The sequence below is a fragment of the Dipodomys spectabilis genome, unplaced genomic scaffold (genome assembly GCF_019054845.1).
Source record: "Dipodomys spectabilis isolate Male_0828 unplaced genomic scaffold, ASM1905484v1 ptg000262l, whole genome shotgun sequence".
Lineage (NCBI taxonomy): Eukaryota > Metazoa > Chordata > Mammalia > Rodentia > Heteromyidae > Dipodomys > Dipodomys spectabilis.
The window spans coordinates 3,237,679-3,256,547 of record NW_024870939.1 but is presented as its reverse complement, the minus strand read 5'-3'; the positions used below and the strand labels follow the sequence as shown (position 1 = coordinate 3,256,547).

Sequence of the window (18,869 nt, the reverse complement as noted above, 5' to 3'; positions counted from 1 at the left end):
TCCTATCTCCTGGTATGAACACTACTGCCTGCACTGCTACTGCTGGCCACTAGGTGTTTCCTAGAAGCTAAATGCCTTCCATGACCTAAGTAAAGGATTTTTTTTTTTTCTTTTTGCTTACATGGTGTTGAGGAATCCAACCCAGGGCCTCATGCATGCAAGGCAAGCGCTCTACCACTGAGCCACCTTCCCAGCCCTGGATTTTTTTTTTTAACCCAGCAACTTTTTCCCCCCTTTCAGTCATGGAGCTTGAACTCAGGGCCTGGGAGCTGTCCCTGAGATTTTTTGCTCAAGCTAGCATTCTGTCACTGAGCCACAGCTCCATTTTTGGTTTTCTGGTGCTTGGAGATAAAAGTTTCATCGCCTTTTCTGCTCAGGTTGGCTTCAAACAGTGGTCCTCAGATCTCAGCCTCCTGAGAGAAGCTAGGATTACTGGCGTGAGCCACCAGCACTTGACTTACCCAGTACCTTCTTTTTGTGTATCTTCCTGACCAAAAACAACATGGTACTGTTATCCTGTGCAGTATGCAAAGGAAGCTTGAGAAAACATCTGTCTTGTCCTTGGAGCTATGGATCTCATAGCAAAAATAAAAAATGCTAGGGTTCCAGAAGCATGAACAGGCTGCTGGTCTATGAACTTTTTGTTCCTGTTTTGAAGAGAACAGGAAGATACACAATTTTCACCAGAATGTAAATATACAACTCACCTCGACTTATTTTTGTACCAGGCTTACTAAGTGAAGGAAGATTATTAATTTAAATTCCAACTAAACTGGTGACTAGCACTTTGAATACCATTCTCTGTGGAAACGCCAGTTTTAGGGGAGTCCTTAAGAAGACCATCACATTAACTCATAGCAGCCTAGGGAAGTGGTGACAATTGCAGACTTTCAGTATTTTTTTTTTTTTTGCAAACAGACAAGTTCATAGTTTCTTTGGTTTGAATTTACAGAAATCCTGGTGCTTAAGAATAGTAAGCAAAGCTGGGCACTGGTAGCTCATGTGTGTGATCCTAGCTACTCAGGAAACTTGAGATCTGAAGATCATGAAAGTCCATGAGACTTTTTTGGGAGGGGGAGTGGTCGTGGGGCTTGAACTCTGGGCTTGGGTGCTGTTCTGCGCTCTTCAGCTCAAGGCGAGCGCTCTACCACTTGAGCCACAGAGCCACTTCCCGTTTTGGAGTGGTTTATTGGAGATAAGAGTCTCACAGACTTTCCTGCCCGGGCTGGCTTTGAACCACGATCCTCAGATCTTAGCCTCCTGAGTAGCTAGGATTACAGGCATGAGCCACCAGCACCCGGCCCATGAGACTCTTATTCTCCAATTAACCACCAGAAAAACAGAAGTGGCCCTGTGGCTCAAGTGGTAGAGCACTCGCCTTTAGCTGAAGAGCTCAAGGACAGCGCCCAGGGCCAGAGTTCAAGCCCCATGATCAATATTTAAAAAAAAAAAAAGGTAAGCAATTGTGACAGACCAGCTCTGCCAGAGCACTGGGACCGACGGGACAGGGATCTCGGGCTAGGTGGGCAAGGAGTCAGTGAAGTGACAGACTCAAAAGAGTTGCATCTGAGTGTGTCTTTATTGAGAATTAACATTGTTATACAGTGTGTGATTGTGACATAGATTCTTTGTTTATTTAAGCACGTAATCAATTTTTTTTTTTGGGGGGGGGGGTCTGGTCCTGGGGCCTGAACTCTGGGCCTGGGCACTGTCCCTCAGCTCTTCAGCTCAAGGCTAGCGCTCTACCACTTGAGCTACAGCGCCACTTCCGGCTTTTTTCTTTTTGCTTATGTGGTGCTGAGGAATCGAACCCAGGGCCTCATGCGTGCAAGACAAGCACTCTCCACTGAGCCACCTTCCCAGCCCTACGTAATCAATTTTTAAGAAAAGCAAAGCAATGATGGATTACATGAAAATAGATGACTATCCCACCAACTGTTTAAGCTAAGTGGTGTGAAACAAGTTTAGCATATTGTTTAATACAATGCATCATCTATTCAGCCTTTTTATGTTTAATAATTAAACCTAAGACAGGGCTGTACTTATATTGTACTCTTTATTTTTTCCATATATTTTCAAGTCCCTTTGAAACCATCCTAAAAACCACTTCCAGGTTAAGTCAGGCATTCTCCGTTTTCTATCATTTTAATCCCAATATTTGTTTACATAAATTTTTAATTGACCTATCTTATTGTTTTGATAATAAAACACCATAATGGTCTAGATCTACCTAATCTTTGCATAAAAATCTAATGAGTTCCAAAATACCCTTTTTCCTTTTACGTTAATCCATCTATTTTCATCTTTATAAGCTCCTGTATAAGGCAAAGGTTCATGGGTCGGTTCAGGAAATGTGATGTCACTAACTTTATATTTTGTGGGAAACCACCATCTATTCCCTATAACATAAGCTGGACTTAACTTAATCATAACTGTTGGGGGAATCTTTCTTTTCCTTTTATTATCAGGGGTCCCTTTTTATAGAACTCTCTGAGCTTCTGGGATAACTCCTTCTAGCTTAGTTTAATTCATTAATTCTGCCTGCTGTAACATATCTGGAAATTTTAAGTTTCTATATATACTATGAGTGAGCTGCAAAACTGCTTGTGAAGTTGTAGGAGTTTCTGGAGGCAGCGTCACATCAGATGGTAGATTGATTGGGGCACTGCCCACATTTAATCTTTGGTCCTAGTCTTTATTATTCAGAGAAGCCATCTCTATTGGACTGGAAAGAAACAACATGCTCTGTTCATGGATCAATAGAAAAATAGCCAAAACGAGAATAAAGGCAATGAATGTACAGCCAAGAAGAATATAGTAAGAATAAAGGTAGAGGCTATAAAGGTGCAGCCAAGTGTATGGGAAGCCTTGAACCAACAACCCCTTCCTGAGGGCATGCTTCCTTGAAGCTCTTTGTCTAACGTGATCTCTCACGCAGACTGCAGGAGGTGGCATGGCAAGCAATATTAAAAAAAAAAAAAAAAAGGCAAGCCAGGCACCTGGTGGTGGATGCCTGTAACCCTAGCTACTTAGGAGTCTGAGAATAGGTAGATTGCAGTTTGGCTAGCCCAGTCAGAAAAATTCATAAGATTCCTTCTTAGCCTATAGCTAGGCCCAGTGGTGTGTGACTGTGCCCTAGGTTTATGGGAGGCTAAAAATATCCAGTCCAGCACAGGCAGAAAAGCCCATGAGACTCAATCACAGCTGAAGAAGCTGGATGTGGGTGATGGGTATCCATCATCCCAGGAATGATAGGAAGCCTAAAATAGGTGGATCATGTTTGAGGCATGCACCTGGGCCGAGTGAGAGACCTTATCTCTGGAAAATAACTTGTGAGTGAAAGGGCTGGAGGCAAGGGTCTACGGCAGAGCACCTGTTGCTAAACCTGCTGCTCACAAAGCCCTGAGTTCAAACCCCAACAACAAAGATGCATCCATAGAGATCCCATCTAGGGAGTTTTCTGCTGTTGGCTCAGATGTAAGAATCTTTTTTTTTAGCTTAATATTTTCTTTGTAAATTTTTATTAGCTTATGTTAGTAAGCTATTGATACTGTATTTCCATATGGTTACAGTATATCACAGTCTCACATCTTAATCATTTCACTTTCAGTTGTAAACATCTTTATGGAAGCTGGGAGTAATCATGGATCAATATATAGTAAAGATAAAGAAAATAAAGTACAGAAAGCCTGGGACTAAAGATTTTGCTTTTAACTAAAAGTAAAACATCTTTCATCTTCTTTTGCCATTAAAAATTATACTTGAATTGCTATATTGGCCCTAATTTGAAGGCCTAAGGTTGGTGAGAGTATCTCCCAAATCCTCTTTTTTAAAGGATCAGATTCAAACTCATGAAACTCAAATTGGTAAGCCATAATCACAGAGCCTCTGCCATGCTTGGCTGTTGATAATAGATGAAGCTTAGAGAACTGTGGAAAAACACTAGAATATTCTAAAGGGCTGTAGGTACAATAAAAGTTATGTACAATTTTTAGGCCCTGTTTTTCTTGTGGGGTGGTTAGTGGTGGAGCCCAGAAGAGATGAGGCTATGCTGGCTAAAATGCTGGGTAATCACATAACTAAACACACATGGCACACTTTGTGCAGGAAGGTTCCAGTACTTCAGTATTTCTGAACAGTAGATTTCAGCTGAGCAGGTAGGTAAGGATTGAATCATGTGGAAGAAGTTGGATTATTGCCTAGGGATTTAGTAATAGGGAGTCTGAAGGATTTTAGGTAGTAAATGTTTTCATTTTACATGAAGACAGCCTTGTGCAAACAGTAAGGAAATAGTATGGGGCAAAGACCCAAATAGTTCAGCATCACAGAATTATGTGGGATAGGTGTTAAATAATGGGGGGGAAAGAAGGTTGGTGTAAAAACAAAACAAAACCACCAAAAAACAAGTATTTCTTCTGATAAAGCAAACAAGTAGTTCTGCAAATACAAATGTATGAGCTTAACCTGGGTTAGTTAACAAGTTACAGACTCACCTGAATTGGATTTAGTGTTCATTCCAGTGCCGCTGGCTTCCTTGCATAAGTAATGTCAAACATCTGTCTCCTTTTAGCTTTGCTTTCTTTTGTGTCTGTTTCATTTCCAAAGAGCTCTACTCATATGGTTGTCAGCAGCTTCAGACTTTCTTTTTTTTTTTTGGAGGGGGGGGCTCCGGTCATGGGGACTGAACTCTGGGCCTGGGCGCTGTCCCTCAGCTCTTCAGCTCAAGGCTAGCACTCTACCACTTGAGACACAGCGCCACTTCCGGCTTTTTTCTTTTTGCTTATGTGGTGCTGAGGAATCGAACCCAGGGCCTCATGCATGCAAGGCAAGCACTCTACCACTGAGCTACCTTCCTAGCCCAAGTTTCAGACTTTCTACTGCTCAGCTGTTAGTTAACTAACAGCTGGATATTTCCACTTTTAGAACTGGGGACAGGTCTGTCTCAATTGATCCATGTGGTTTGAATACCAAAGGGTGGTTCATAATTACATTGCTAGGAAAATTTCTTATAGCTTTAATTGTATCATTGATAGCAATGAGGAAGCCTTATGCATTGTTTCTAGTCACACTAACCTGTAACTTTTAAGGAATCAAACAAAAGTAATCAAAAGGAAAAATGATGAAGGTTGAAATCAATACTAGAATGAATGAACATACTTTTAGTCACTTTAAAAAACATGTGGATTTGATCTATGCAGGTGGAATTTTTAAGACAGAAAGCTGATAAGTTCCACAGATTAATCCGGACTACACACTGCAAATCAATCCAGCTAGAGAGAAAAGGCCTGGTCAAATTTTGTCCTTGACTAGTCTGTTTACTCCAGAGGAAGATGTGTTTGCTGAGATCAGCCTCCCTACATTCTCAGGACTCCTATATCTGTGGCTCCTCAAATTCTGGCAAATCCCAGGCTGAATTTGTTGGGTCCTCCATCTGTTTTCATTGTTCAACACTACAAGTTGAGAGTCATTTCATTTCTTTCTTGTTTTCATATACAGTCACTATTCTACACTGGTCATCAATCATCACAGCCCGCTCCACCCGTCTGTTCTGCATCATTTGACATTGCTATAGCCCAAGATCTGTCTTCTCTGCCAATTCAGTCCTCTATAATCAGCCTCTTTTTTTCCTTTTTTTTTTTTTTTTTTGTACTGGTCCTGAGGCTTGAACTCTGGACCTGGACACTCACTATCCCTGAACTCCTTTTGCTCAAGGCTAGTACTCTACCACGAGCTACAGCACCACTTCTGGCTTTTTCTGTGATTTAATTGGAGCTGAGTCTTACAGACTTTCCTGCCCAGACTGGCTTCGAATCCCGATCCTCAGATCTCAGCCTCCTGAGTTGCTAGCTTCTTGGAAGCGGTTAGTGCTGCCTGTTCTGGGAGGTGAGGCCTCGGGGGCGTGGCCAGTCGAGCGGGGCGTGGCCAGTCTACGGAGCGAGGCCGTGCTGACGGGGCGGGGCCAGACGGACTGGCGGCCTCCGGACAGCAGGGGGCGACCTCGTCGGCGGCAGTGGCTTTCGCTGCGGGGCTCCACGTCTTTTCCGACCACACGGAGACCTGGGGCAGCGGGTCGCGTCGGCCGGGCATGGCGGCATGGTGCCCGGTCGTGTCAGTGCCTCTGCTCCGCGGGAGCCGCGGGGTGAGCGGCGGGGCCCGGGTCTGTTTTCCGCGGGAGCGCTGCAGAGGGACCTGGGGCCGGCGGCTGTCGGGGCGGGAGGACGCGGCCCGGGAGGACGCGGGCAGGACCGGGGCCGCCGAGTCCCGGTCTCCCATTCATTCATCGCTTCCGTCCTCCCTTGGCCGACGCGGGCGTGCGGGGGGCGCCAGGCCCGGGCGCGCCGCGGAGGAGCTTCGAGGCCCGGTGCGGGCGGGACGCCCGAGGCAGGCCCTTAACCGGTCAGCGTACCGTAGGGGAGCAGGTTTCATATTGTATTATTTTATTTTTTGCTTTACGGAGTGAAAAGCGCGGAAGTCTAGACGTGGTGCTGAGGCCTGGGGGCGCCGCCGCCCCGGGCAGGTCGGCCGGGCCCGCGACCTTGACCCTCCGAAGCCTGCAGTCCCGCGGAGAAGCCCAGCAGGGGGCACTGCCCGAGCCCTCGCCCGACCCCCTCTCCCTCCGGGCTCAACCTTGGCTTCACTTCATTTCTTGCTCTTTCTCTCGCTGTCCTGTTAGTCTTCATCCTGCAGTCAGCCCCTCCCTGCTCCTGCCCCAAGGCTGGTAGTTCGGCAGCCCTCCCCCGTTACTGGGTTCGTTACTGTCTGCCTACCCTCCAGGTCCTCCAAGATGACAGGCCAGCCACCACAGTGACTGCCCATTTTCTCTGCCTTCTGAGTATTCTTGTTTGTCCCCTGAGGCCTTGTTTTCAGGATAGCTCCGCCTCCCAACCCGCAGCCCCACCCAGTGTCACAACACCAAGTTTCTGCCCTTCTATTCAGCACACTTTCCGGCTTGCATTTCAACTACCTGCCATACTTCTTTGCCTGTACCCAGTAGGCATGTTCCTATTCAGCTCATTTAGTGTTCCCCTTGTCAGGTATTTTGGAGGGCCTGCCTTAGCGTCAGCTCTGGAGGTTACTGTAGCTGGACTGGCTCCATCTTGGCCTTTTTAAGACTTGTTGGTAAGAAAGCCAGGCACACTCTGAGGGTCTATAAGAGCAGCCTGTTCTAAGCCATCAGGAAAGGCTTGAGGACAGGCAGGACTGAGAAGCGATAGGGTGGTACCTTCAGTATCAGCCCTGGTATTCTCCCATCTGCTTGCCCATGCTATCAGGGACAGGTCCTTGATCTCCCTTTCCCTCCCTAATGCCTAAGCATCTCCTGCCTAGCTGCATAGAGTGTTCCTGTAGCTTACTTTGATGCTGAGCGCTCAGGTCCCATGCCTAACAAGTTCAAAATCTCTAGTCCATGGCATTCATAATCTGCATAGACTTTCTGTTCATCTTGTGCTTAATCAGACAAGCAATTGATCACTTGATTTTTCTCCCAAGGGTTGAAACGGTCTTTCCCAAGAACTGGCTTCCCAGGGTAGCCATCTGAGAAGGGAGTAGAGGGGATTGTCAATGGTGATTAATCAAAAAATGTTCCTCCTTCATGTCATTTAATGAAATTCTGCTGCTTCTCCCCAGTGAGTAAGTGCACTGTGTCAGGAGGGCTGACATTAGGTTATAATTGGGCTGGGAAGTGTGTGGTGTTAATCAGGCCTCGGGGTTAGCTTTACCTGTGCAGGGCAGTGAATGGCCAGTGCCTCTAGCTTAGTTGGGTAGGTGTGAGACAGGCTGCTTGGCCTCACTCATAACTGCATCTTCCTGACAGATCCAACCATGGGTGCAATTCTTACGGTCTCAGTTTCCTAACCTATAAAACTATCATCAAAATAGTGTCTCTCAACTTTGTCATAAACAATCAAACATCTCTTGAATTAAGTCTGAGGCCTTATTGTCTTTAGAAACAAAGTGTAAGTTGCTTCTTCTCTCTGCAAAAAATCTATTCAGTGTCATCAGAAGCTAAATGTTGCGCCATACCACATTAGCTCCCTGTTAGCTTCTGCCCTTGAGTGCCCTGACTATGTTGGGAAGAGCCCAAGGCCTGTCTTACCGGGGAGTGTCCAACCAGACCTGCACAGTGGCTGGTCCACGGGCAGCGGCATCTTGCTCTGCCACAGCTCTTTTCTCTATCTGTGACAGCTTCCTCTTTTCCACTGTGTCCATCGGATGTTTGCCTCCCAGACTGAGGGAGAGCTCAAGGTGACCCAGATTCTCAAAGAAAAGTTTCCTCGAGCCACAGCCATCAAAGTCACTGACATTTCAGGTAAGGCCTTCTCTCATCCTTGCCATTGTTGGAGCTTTGTAAGATCTTGCCTGTGGTGGGGCAGAGGGCAAACAGTTTGAAGGAGGGAACTTGCTACTAGCACCTTCTCAGTGTGTATTGCTTTCTGACAAATGAAACTTAGCCTTTCCCACCTGATGGGGTGAGGAAATCTTAGAAATAGGACAGCCCCAGCTTGAGGGTGGGGGCTTATGATGGCTGGTCTGGCCCAGTTTGAGTGAGGACCCTTAGACACTCAAAGCTCAGGTCCATGGTCTCATTTGCCTGTAAGATGGACCTTTGTCTAATCTCTCCATATTATTCTCACCCTAGAATGGCAGAGCTAGAATGGACCTCAGGCAGGCTTTGTCAACTGCTGTCATATTTTCTCCAGGAGGAGCAAACATAGAAAGTCAAAAGACTTTCTCAGCCACTCCTAAGGAGGAGACAGAGTAGTCATTAGAACCAGAACCAGGACTCAGAGCAAACCCTGTACTAAGCCCTCCTACCAGTGAGCCAGGTCCTGCCTTCCTTAAGAAGACACTATGCCTCTGAAGTGCAGGCCAGCTCTGTGCCAGATGCAGGCTTGCTCACTCAGCAAGAGGGAGATAGGTCTTTATCCAGACACATAGCACAGCTGCAGGAAGCTAGATAGGCATAGCCTAAATCCACACCCAGCTGCACTTGGTCACTTGGTGTTGCTACAAGGGCCTGCTGTCTTCTCTGGGAGCATATTACATGGTTGAGAGAACATTTGGAAGTTGATTTTCTGAGGGGTCTTTAGGCATTGCTGAAGTTTTGATGTCATTAAGTTTGTACCTGCCCCAGGCCCAGGGCAGCCCTGGAAACTTGACCTCTAGTTTACCTCTACTCCATCCCAGACAAAATGCAGGAATTGAGTGTGATATATATATATATATATATATATACACACACACACACACATACACACACACACACACACACACACACACACACACACAAGTCTTGGTGTACAACTCCTTCCCCAAGGCATGCTAGAGAGAGAAACTAGAATTTCTTTCCCAAGGCTGGTCATAGAAATACTATGGTATAGGCCTTTAAATGTAGCATTGGAGAGGCTAAGGCAGTAGGATCACTGGTTCAAGGCCAGCCAGGACTATACAATAAAACTGTCTAAAATAAACTAATTCATTAATTTGAGTCTTCCATTACCTTTCTCTCTTGGAGCTGGCCATAAAGAAATTCTCTGAATTAACACTCTATTTCAGAAAATGTCCTGCGCCATAACTTGGAATGCTGCACAGCAATCTGGTAGATCATTCTGTGTTTATCTTAGTCTAAGAGCAGCCATGCCTATGAAACAAAGTCTCCATTAAAACCACTGCCACAAAAACCCCAAAAGGATGGCTGGGCGCTGGTGACTCACACCTGTAATCCTGGGGACTCAGGAGGCTGAGATCTGAGGATCTGAAGATTGCGGTTCAAAGCCTGCCCGTGCAAGAAAGGCCTTGAGACTCATCTCCAATAAACTACTCAGAAAAAGCCAGAAGTGGTGCTGTGGCTCAAGTAGTAGAGCGCTAGCTTTGAGCACAAAAAGCTCGGGGACAGTGCCCATGCTCTGAATAGAACCGACAAAAAAAACAAAATCAAAAACAAAACCCAAAAACCAAAAAGATGGGGTTCAGAGAATTCAGGGTAGCTAAATATATAGATTGCTGGAGGGTGGTTGTCTAGAGAGGGCGTAGAAGCTCCACACCTCTTCTTGAGGCATATCTGGACCTGTAGCCTTCATTGTAACATCTTTTACAATCAATCAGTACACTTATATGTTTTCCCTGAGTTCTCTGGCCAAATGAACAGCTAATCCATCCCATGGAGGGAATTACAGGAACTCCTGTATAGCTGTGGGTCAGAGCACAGGTAAAACAGCCTGGAGCTTGTAACTGGCATCTGTGACTGGGGAAATGGTGTCAGAACTGAATTGGCTTAAAGGACACCCAGCCAGTGTCCTGCTGCAGGATGACTCGGTGGCTAGTGGGGAGAAATGGCTCCACCTTGTGAGGTCATACAGGTATAGAAGGAGAAACTTCATTTGAATGATTTTCCTTCTCTGTCCTCAGTCACTAAAGCCAGGAACCTCAGTTCAGCCAAAACATGGACTCCTAGAGCACACTGTAATAGAAAGGAGCAATAGAAAGCATGTTGAGTATCGCCTCTTATATGGTAGCTAGTGTTCCCAAGGTAGGGGACATTCTTCTGCCTGTGTCTCATACTGGTGCAGCATGGGCATCATCCAGCCTCACAGCTCTCCAGCTCATGCAGCCTGGGCTGGAAGAAGCTGTGGATCAGTAGGTACCAAACTGCCACTAGCAGCTTGGAGCATCACAAGTTTACAATGTCCCTGGCTTTCTTTGTTCCTTGCTGTTCTTTTGGATAGCATCATAGACACTTTTCAAATCAAATTGTAGGATAAAAAAAACTGAGGGGCTGGGAAGGTGGCCCAGTGGTAGAGTGCTTGCCTTGTATGCCTGAGGCCCTGGGTTCGATTCCTCAGCATCACATAAGCAAAAAGAAAAATGCCAGAAGTGGCGCTGTGGCTCAAGTGGTAGAGCGCTAGCCTTGAACTGAAGACCTGAGGGACAGTGGCCAGGCCCAGAGTTCAAGGCCCACGACCGACCAAAAAAAAAAAAAAAACAACTGATTGCAGGGCCTTTGGGAGGTGAGAGACTGCAATTCAGTCCTCTCACTCTTTTCCAAACATGGCTTTTTTCTTTTTTTTGTTGGTCATGGGGCTTGAACTCTGGGCCTGGGCGCTGTCCCTCAACTCTTCAGCTCAAGGTGAGTCCTCTACCACTTGAGCCACAGCACCACTTACGGTTCTCCAGTGGTTTATTGGAAATAAGAGTCTCACAGACTTTCCTGCCCGGGCTGGCTTTGAACCGTGATCCTCAGAACTCAGCCTCCTGAGTAGCTAGGATTACAGGTGTGAGCCACCAGCACCTGGCCTAACATGGCTTTTTTTTGCTCACTAAAATGACCTGCTCTACACCCCATCCACACATTTTCTATGCTTTATTCCTTCCTTCCTGCCCACATGTAATGATCCTGAGCAGCACATTGACTTTTCAAAGAAGCGCGCAGTAGTCATATTGGAATCTGGGATCCTTTTTTCCACATCTTTGAAGCTTTTCTTCTTTTTTCCTTTCTTTTTCTTTTTCTTCTTTTTTCCTTTCTTTTTCTTTTTCTTCTTTTTTCCTTTCTTTTTCTCTTGTTTTTCTTTTTCTTTTTTTGCCAGTCCTGGGACTTGAACTCAGGCCTGAACACTGTCCCTGAGCCTCTCTGTGCTCAAGGCTAGTACTCTACCATATGAGCCACAGCGCCACTTCTAGCTTTTTCTGTTTATGTGGTACTGAGGAATCAAATCCAGGGCTTTATGCATGCTAGGCAAGCACTCTGCCACTAAGCCACATTCCCAGCCCTGTTTTTCTAGTGCCAATGTGGGGGCTTGAATTTGGGGCTTAGATGCTATCTCATAGCTTTTACATTCAAGGTTAATGCTCTACTATTTGAGCCACAGTTCCACTTCTGGCTTTTTGCTGTTGAATGGAGAGAGGAGTCTTACAGACTTTACTGCCCAGGCTGGGTTTGAACTGCATTCCTCAGTTCTTAGTCTGCTGAGTAGCTAGGATTACAGGCATAAGCCACTGGTGCTATTGTTTATGCTGAACAAGAATATTAAGACCCTTTGGTTTGTATAGTACTTGAAGGATACATTGAACTGTGGCTACCATGGGTAATCATTGAAAAGCCTTTCACTCCTGTTTGTTTTAGGAGGCTGTGGAGCCATGTATGAAATTAAAATCGAATCTGAAGAATTTAAGGAGAAGAGGACTGTTCAGCAGCACCAGATGGTTAATCAGGTCAGTGAAGGAGCAACACGCCTTGGCTTCTGGTCTTCAGCACAAAGGGCTGAGTGGGCTGGGGGTTCTATGATCAGTCCCAGGAAAGAATAATGCAGTACCACAATCCGAGACCTGAGAAAAATATAATCTGGGACTCTGGAATCAGGTTGTAGGCAATGTAGATTTTACTCAAAATTGCAAATAAGCCACCCACCCAGTAGTTACTTTGTAATTACTTGTATAATGCTACCAATGTTTACTTTGTGTGTGGTGGGGGTGGGAGGTGAGGCTGGGCATTGTCCCTGAACTTTTTCACTCAGTGCTTGTACTCTACCACTTGAGCCATAGCTGCATTCTGTTTTTTGGGTGGTTAATTGGGAGATCAGTCTCATGGACTTTCCAGATTGACTTTGAACCTGGCCTAAATCCTCAGATCTCAGTCTCCTGAGTAGCTAGGATTACAGGCTTGTGTCATTGTGTCACATTGATTGGCTACATTTCTTTTTTTTATGGGGGGGGGTATGGATAGGCCTGAACTCTTCAATCTTCCTACCTCAAACGCCTTAGAGTTGGGATTATAGGCATATCCAATGCTTTCTGTTGTCATATATTAAATAACACTTGCTAGCATGTTAAAAGCTATGTTTTTGTATTTGGTGATTTTCTTTTAGCTTTTTTTTTTTTTTTTTGATCTGCTTACAGATAAATTAAGTAATTCACAGCATGGCTGAAAATCACTATAGCTGCTCCAACCCTGTGACAGAACATTTGGGATCTGAAATGCCATGTTTCATCAGACAAAGTTCATATATTCTCCATGTGTAGCTTAGTTGGGTTTTATATCAGTTTTGACTCGTGTGTGTGTGTGTGTGTGTGTGTGTGTGTGTGTGTGTGTGTGTGTGTGTGTGTAAATTCACTGCCTTTGGCAGTGAATATACTTGATATATTTGACATTATTCTGAAAAGTCTTAGATGTTGGTACATTTGTACAGCTGTAGCGGTGAGGGTCTCAGTGGCCCCTCGTTTATTGAGATCAAGTGTTCTATGCTGTTGTTTAAGCACTCCCCACCCGTGCATGCACAATCCCAATCAGCTGCTGCCGGCTCACTCTTTGTGCATCTAGTTGTTAACCCAGGTGGGTTCTCCCCCCTAGGTTGCCCCGCCTCCAGCTCCAATGCTGTTCTGCCCTTGTGGCAGAGCATGAAGCTCCTTATCCTCTGATGCCCTCTTTCTGCTGCTAATGTTTCTGCCTCTCTGCCTGTGTCCTGGATACCTATGCTGCTCCGTCTGTCCCTTTCAGCCTGTCAGCCCTTTGTGGGCTGATTCCCTTAAAGGCCCACCTTTGCATTTCTCATGATACCTATCCCTTCCCCTTGGACATGGCACCTGCAACTCTAAAGCAAGCTGATGGTCTATCAGGCAGGCTAGGACAGGACAGAACCAGATGCAATTCTATGTGATCTCAGGAGTTGGAGTCCAGGTAGGAGAGGGCAGGGAGGCCTAGCTGGCCCGGCTAATCTTCAACCATGAGCCTTGGGTTTTGTTTTCAATTTATAGAGGCTGCCCAGCAGAACTGGATTCCTAGATGATATTAATTAGTGTGCATCCTTTGGCCTGAAATTACAGTTCCAAGATGCAGGTTCTGGAGTTGATGAACACAGTCCAAATCTGGGCTCTGCTACTTTCTAGCAGAGATACCTCCCTGTACTTCAGTTCCCTAATCTCGCACAGGGGAACAGCTCTTGCCTCAAGGGGTTGTTGGAGGATCCAGTGGCAGGGAACTTGGAGAACAGTGCTGACACATAGTAGGCCTCACATCAGTGCTGGCCACCATCACCATCGTTGTGGTCTACTCAGCAGCCAGGAGGGCAGACATTCTTTTAGTTTGGGGAAGCATCATCTGCATCATCTTGAGCAGAAACTGTCCTCTGGGCCTCTGTGGCACTTTCCATCCACTTTTCAGAGTAGATGACCCTGTCACTTGTTTGTCATCTCTAGAGAGCAGACTCCATGCTGGCTCAGGCTGAATCTGACTCCTCACAAGAGCCCTGGCATGTGGAAGGTGTTTGGTCAGCACTTGCTGTGAGTTTTCAGACTGTAGGGATTGCTGGCCTGTATTTGCTGGTTGACTTAAAGAGAATTAAATGTTTAGTACCTGAAAGGTATTTCCCTATGGAGAATTCACCTCCCGCTTTTAACCTGAGGCAAAAGTAAGCTACAGCCTGCCTTACTCCAGAGGTCACTCCAGGGGCCCTCCCAGCTACCACTGCCTGACTCAGGAAGCAGCAGTGGGTGTGAGCAGAGGGAGCTCCTGGAGACCCCAGTAGCTACAGCTCATTGTTGGGGCACTGGCATCTGTGTCTATATATTTGAACATGGTCATAGGCATTTTCAGATGATGAGATTTGGGGGTGTTGGCTTTGATAGAGTCACAGGAGAGAAACAGAGATAAAACCTCTTTAGGAGCAGGTCTGTTGGCCTGTAGGGTCCGAGCTAGGACCAGGGAACTGACTGTGCTTAGGATAGGTGCTGGGAGTCAAAGTTCTGATAGGCACCTAAAAAAAGGCAGGCCTGGAGTAACTGCTGCCCAGAGCCAGCTCACTGCCTGGAGCTGCTGAATAGAGCTGTCTTCAGGAATGGGGTGACAGTGGAGTAGGAGCCTCACCCAGTGCATGGGATGCTGACTGTCAGAGTGGGGATTGGTGGGCATGCCAGACCTGAAGCTCTTCTTATTGTCTTTGTCTGGACAACCTCAGCTTAGTAATGCTCAGCCTGGTGCCACAGACTCTTGACCCAAAGGGCTCTGGAAAGGGCTCTGGGCCCATCTGACACCGGAATCTCCTCTCTAGCATCTCATCAAACAGCCCCATGGATGGAGAGCCTCTGCCGGCACAGCTCATACCTGCTCTTCACCAGGAGTGGCTCTTGTTTTTCTGGGATCTGCTGACTATAGGCTTGGCCTCCTACAGTTCCTCCCTGTTCTTTGGAAATACTCAGTGAGCATTTGCTTGGAGCTAGACCCCAGGGAGGTGGCATGAAAAGGACTTCCTGCCAGGAGCATCTCCCCATCCCATCCTGTGCTTGGGTGTGGCAGGAGTGGTGTGTTAGCTCAGGAGTTGGGCAGAGGTGGGGTATACTTTCCTGTCTCAGCATTGCCTAAGATAGCACACCCCCTTCCCTGTCCAGCAGTACGGCTGGTTCTTTGGAAAGGCACATACATGGAAGACAGTGGTCAATAGCCATCATCCCCCTCACCCTCCAGCTTCTTTGCTGTTTGTTGCCTCATCACCCTCCCCTCCTCCCCCACAAGGACATTGCTACCCACATCTTCCCAGTTGCCCAGAGCCAAATCCTAGCCTGGGATTTGTCATCTTTGATGTGGTCTGCCTGATTTGAGAATATGCTTCCCTCACAGGGTTCTTCCAGCCTCTCCCTACATGGCTGAGGGCCCTGTCCCTCTTGCCCATTCCACTCTGTGTCCACCTCCTCCATGGAATTCTTCACTGCACCTCTTATGGCCACTATGGTTAGAGGCATTCTTCCAGTGGAAGATGAACTGTACTGAGTGGCTCACAGCATCATCACTGCCAGCTTTGTGCCCATTTTTGTGGGCTCTGTTACTTCCCTTACCTGCTTCATGGTTGTCCCTTGCAGTAACACTGAGAGCACACATTTACTCAAGCTGTGTCTGCTTAGCCATGGTACCTTTGCCAAGTATCTTCCCCCAACCGGGACCTCAGTTTCCTCAATTGTAAAGTGACCCAAGTGATCTCAGAAATGGGGAGGCTTTGGGGGTTCCTACATAGAGAGCAGGATAGAGGTATTGGGAAGTAATATGCAAGGTCTATGGTGGCGGAGCCCTGGAGATTCCTCAGTCCAAGCCCGTGAGCTGACTGCATGACTGCCTCATTAGTCAGGAGGTTGTAAAGAATGAGAAGCTGGCTGTAGCCAGGTGCAGACACAGGGCAGCTTCTGATGAGCGCTCTGAGCAAGTAACTCTTCAAGTAATTGTGAGGCTTTTTCCAGAGACATTTGAGCTTATCTGCAGATTTGAGAGTCTTCCTTGAATATCAAGACTTGGTGTATGTGGGGAGGGGGTGGTGGGGGGGCCCAACTCATGGATTCCTCGCTCAAAAGCAGCAGGACCAGTCAGGAACATGCTAGAAACTGGATATGACCCAGGGCCTGGGGTGGTATCCTGACTCTGTTACCTGCTTGCTTGCTGATTTTGGACTAACAGTAGTGTCTTTTTTGAATTTTAAATAAGGGGAAAAATAAAATAAAGGGAAAATGACACTGTTTCTAATGATACTTCTGTGACTAGAGCCCTGACCACATATATTAGGGTTATTTATGTTGTGAGAAACCAAGTAGCATAAAAAAACAAAAGGAGTTAATTAGCATATATATTGCTTTCTCCTGTTCTCACTCTTGAGTTTTCAGCTTCTCCGATGTGCTGGCCTCATCTCCAGATGGGGTAGGCTCGCTCTCCTTGGTGGGGAGCAAAGCCATAGCCATTTCCAGTTGACATTCTTTCAGCCTAGTGACCCAAGAGACAGGGTTCCATCTAAAAAAAATCGCAAGTTATATTCTGATTGGTTCAGTCTGGGTTGCATGTTATCCTTGAGCCTCATAGGTTAGTTCGGTGGCATGTAAGGCCTCCTCAGAGGGTACAGTTAAACTAGAAAAGGAACCATTCCCCAGAGAATGGAGATACCTGAGAAGACTGGAAAATGCCCCCCCCACTATGCTTCTCAGCTCGTTGTTTAGGGTAAGATTTTGTCTCCTCTGCACTGACTGCACTTGAGAGGCCCAGGCCCCTCCAGTGCTACGTCCTTTCTCACTACAAGAGTTTAAAATCTCTGTAGAAGTTTGCTCAGAGTTAGGACCACATGCTGGAACCCCGAACAAGTCCATAATTCCTTTGTGACTTTACTTCCTGCTCTACAGTTGAGGAATTTGTATTGTTGAAATGATTTTAAAGAAAAGTTGCTCATTGTTTGAAATAGCAAACCAGGAAACTCAAATTCACTAGGAGATGGGTTGAAAAGTTACAGTGCGTCCATTTCATGGACATGCTGGTACAGAGAAGAGAATATCTTTGAGGCTTAATATGGATCTCCAAGATAGTTAGCAAAAAAGCTAGATGTAGAACTATGTTTAAAATGTGTTAATCATTTGTGTTATTTTAAGGTACTAGAGTGGAATATGTGTTCATAATAGCTTGACTATGTATTTTTAAACAAACAGTCTCTCCGGGGATGGAGTGGGAACTGGGGTTTGGAGGACACAGGTCGGGGGGGTTCACAGTGTGACTGTATACTTTCTGATTTTTAAGACTTACTAGGTATTTCTTTTCTTTTTTTTTTTTTCTTCTTTTGAGACAGTATTACTATGTTGTCTTCCCTCAGCCTCCTGAATAGCTAGAACTTACAAGACATGTGCACTGTGCCCACCTTAGGGTTTTGTTTGTGTGGTGTTTTGTGGTTTTTGTTTTGTGTTTTTTGTTGTGTGTGTGGATGTGCTAAGGCTTTGAATTCAGGGTCTTGTTTGGCACTCTGCTACTTGAGCCATGCCTCTGGCCCTTTTTGCTTTAGTTACTTTTCACATAGGATCTTACATTTATGCCTAGGCTGTCCTGGAACTGGAGCCTTCTGTATGGCTGGGATGACAGATGTGCACCACATACTCAGCTTTTTATTGATTGGGATGAAGTGTCAAGTACTTTTGGCCCTAACTGGCCTGATCTAAGCCTTCTGACTGTGGGCATGTGAGCCACTATACTTGACTCTAGCTCAGATATTACTGATTTTAAATGATTAAAAAAAAATTATAAAGAGAAATTTACTTAAAGGATATGTATTCCCCTTCTGATACTACATAAAAATCTCTGTAATCAGTGTCAAATACAGACATAAAAAATTATGACATTCTCTTATTCAGGCATTAAAAGAAGAAATCAAAGGGATGCATGGCCTGCGGATATTTACCTCCATCCCCAAATGCTGACCACGCCCTGCCTGCGTAGATGCTGCTGCCTGGAGCCCCGGCCGCACTGCACTGACAGCGTTCTGTCTGAGGCATTTGCCAAAACAAATGATCTGTATTTGTTTATAGACACTTCTGTATTATAATTATAGAAAAGAAACATTATCTATTTAGATGTTAATTAAAAACTACAGCCACTTTAACACTGTGAAAGGGTTGTGAGTAATGCTTCAAGTTCCTTATTTTAGAAACCTTTGGTCTGTAGTGCTGTCTTCTCTGGATAGGTCTTGTCTTCCACCTGGAGACAATAGGATGGCCAGACTTTTGTCTTATGAAGATGTTTTTGTTTCTTTCTTCCTGTGAAACTACTCAGGCCCCTTAATCTTGCCCTTTTTATTTTATTTTATTTTTTGTGCTGGTACTGGGGCTTGAACTTAGGGCTTGGGCACTGTCCCTTAGCTTTATCGCTCAAGACTAGTGCTCTACCACTTAAACCACAACTCTGCTTTCAACTTTTTGCTGATTAATTAGAGATAAAGAGTTTCACAGACTTCTCCTGCCTAAGCTGGCTTCAAACCTTGATCCTTAGATCAAGGAATATAGGCATGAGCTACTGGTGCCCTGCTAAGCCACTTAATCTTTTGTTGTTGTTGGTTGTGGGGCCTGAACTCTGGGCCTGGGCGCTGTCCCTC

General features: G+C 45.9%; 1 protein-coding gene across 1 annotated transcript; it reads left to right on the top strand.

Annotated features, from left to right (window-relative positions):
* The first annotated feature begins 5,984 nt into the window (after nt 1-5,984).
* Bola3 (bolA family member 3) lies at nt 5,985-18,390 on the top strand. Its single transcript, XM_042699804.1, has 4 exons — nt 5,985-6,139; nt 8,185-8,308; nt 12,119-12,207; nt 18,133-18,390. Exons 1-4 carry the CDS (start codon nt 6,086-6,088, stop codon nt 18,196-18,198), a joined length of 333 nt encoding a protein of 110 aa, XP_042555738.1. The 5' UTR covers nt 5,985-6,085; the 3' UTR covers nt 18,199-18,390.
* Nucleotides 18,391-18,869: the final 479 nt, after the last annotated feature.

Coding starts and splice junctions, on each gene's coding strand:
- Bola3 (XM_042699804.1), top strand. CDS start 6,086: ATGGCGGCATGGTGCCCGGTCGTGTCAGTGCCTCTGCTCCGCGGGAGC. Junction 8,309..12,118: donor CAAAGTCACTGACATTTCAG/GTAAGGCCTTCT, acceptor TGTTTGTTTTAG/GAGGCTGTGGAGCCATGTAT. Junction 12,208..18,132: donor AGCACCAGATGGTTAATCAG/GTCAGTGAAGGA, acceptor TCTCTTATTCAG/GCATTAAAAGAAGAAATCAA.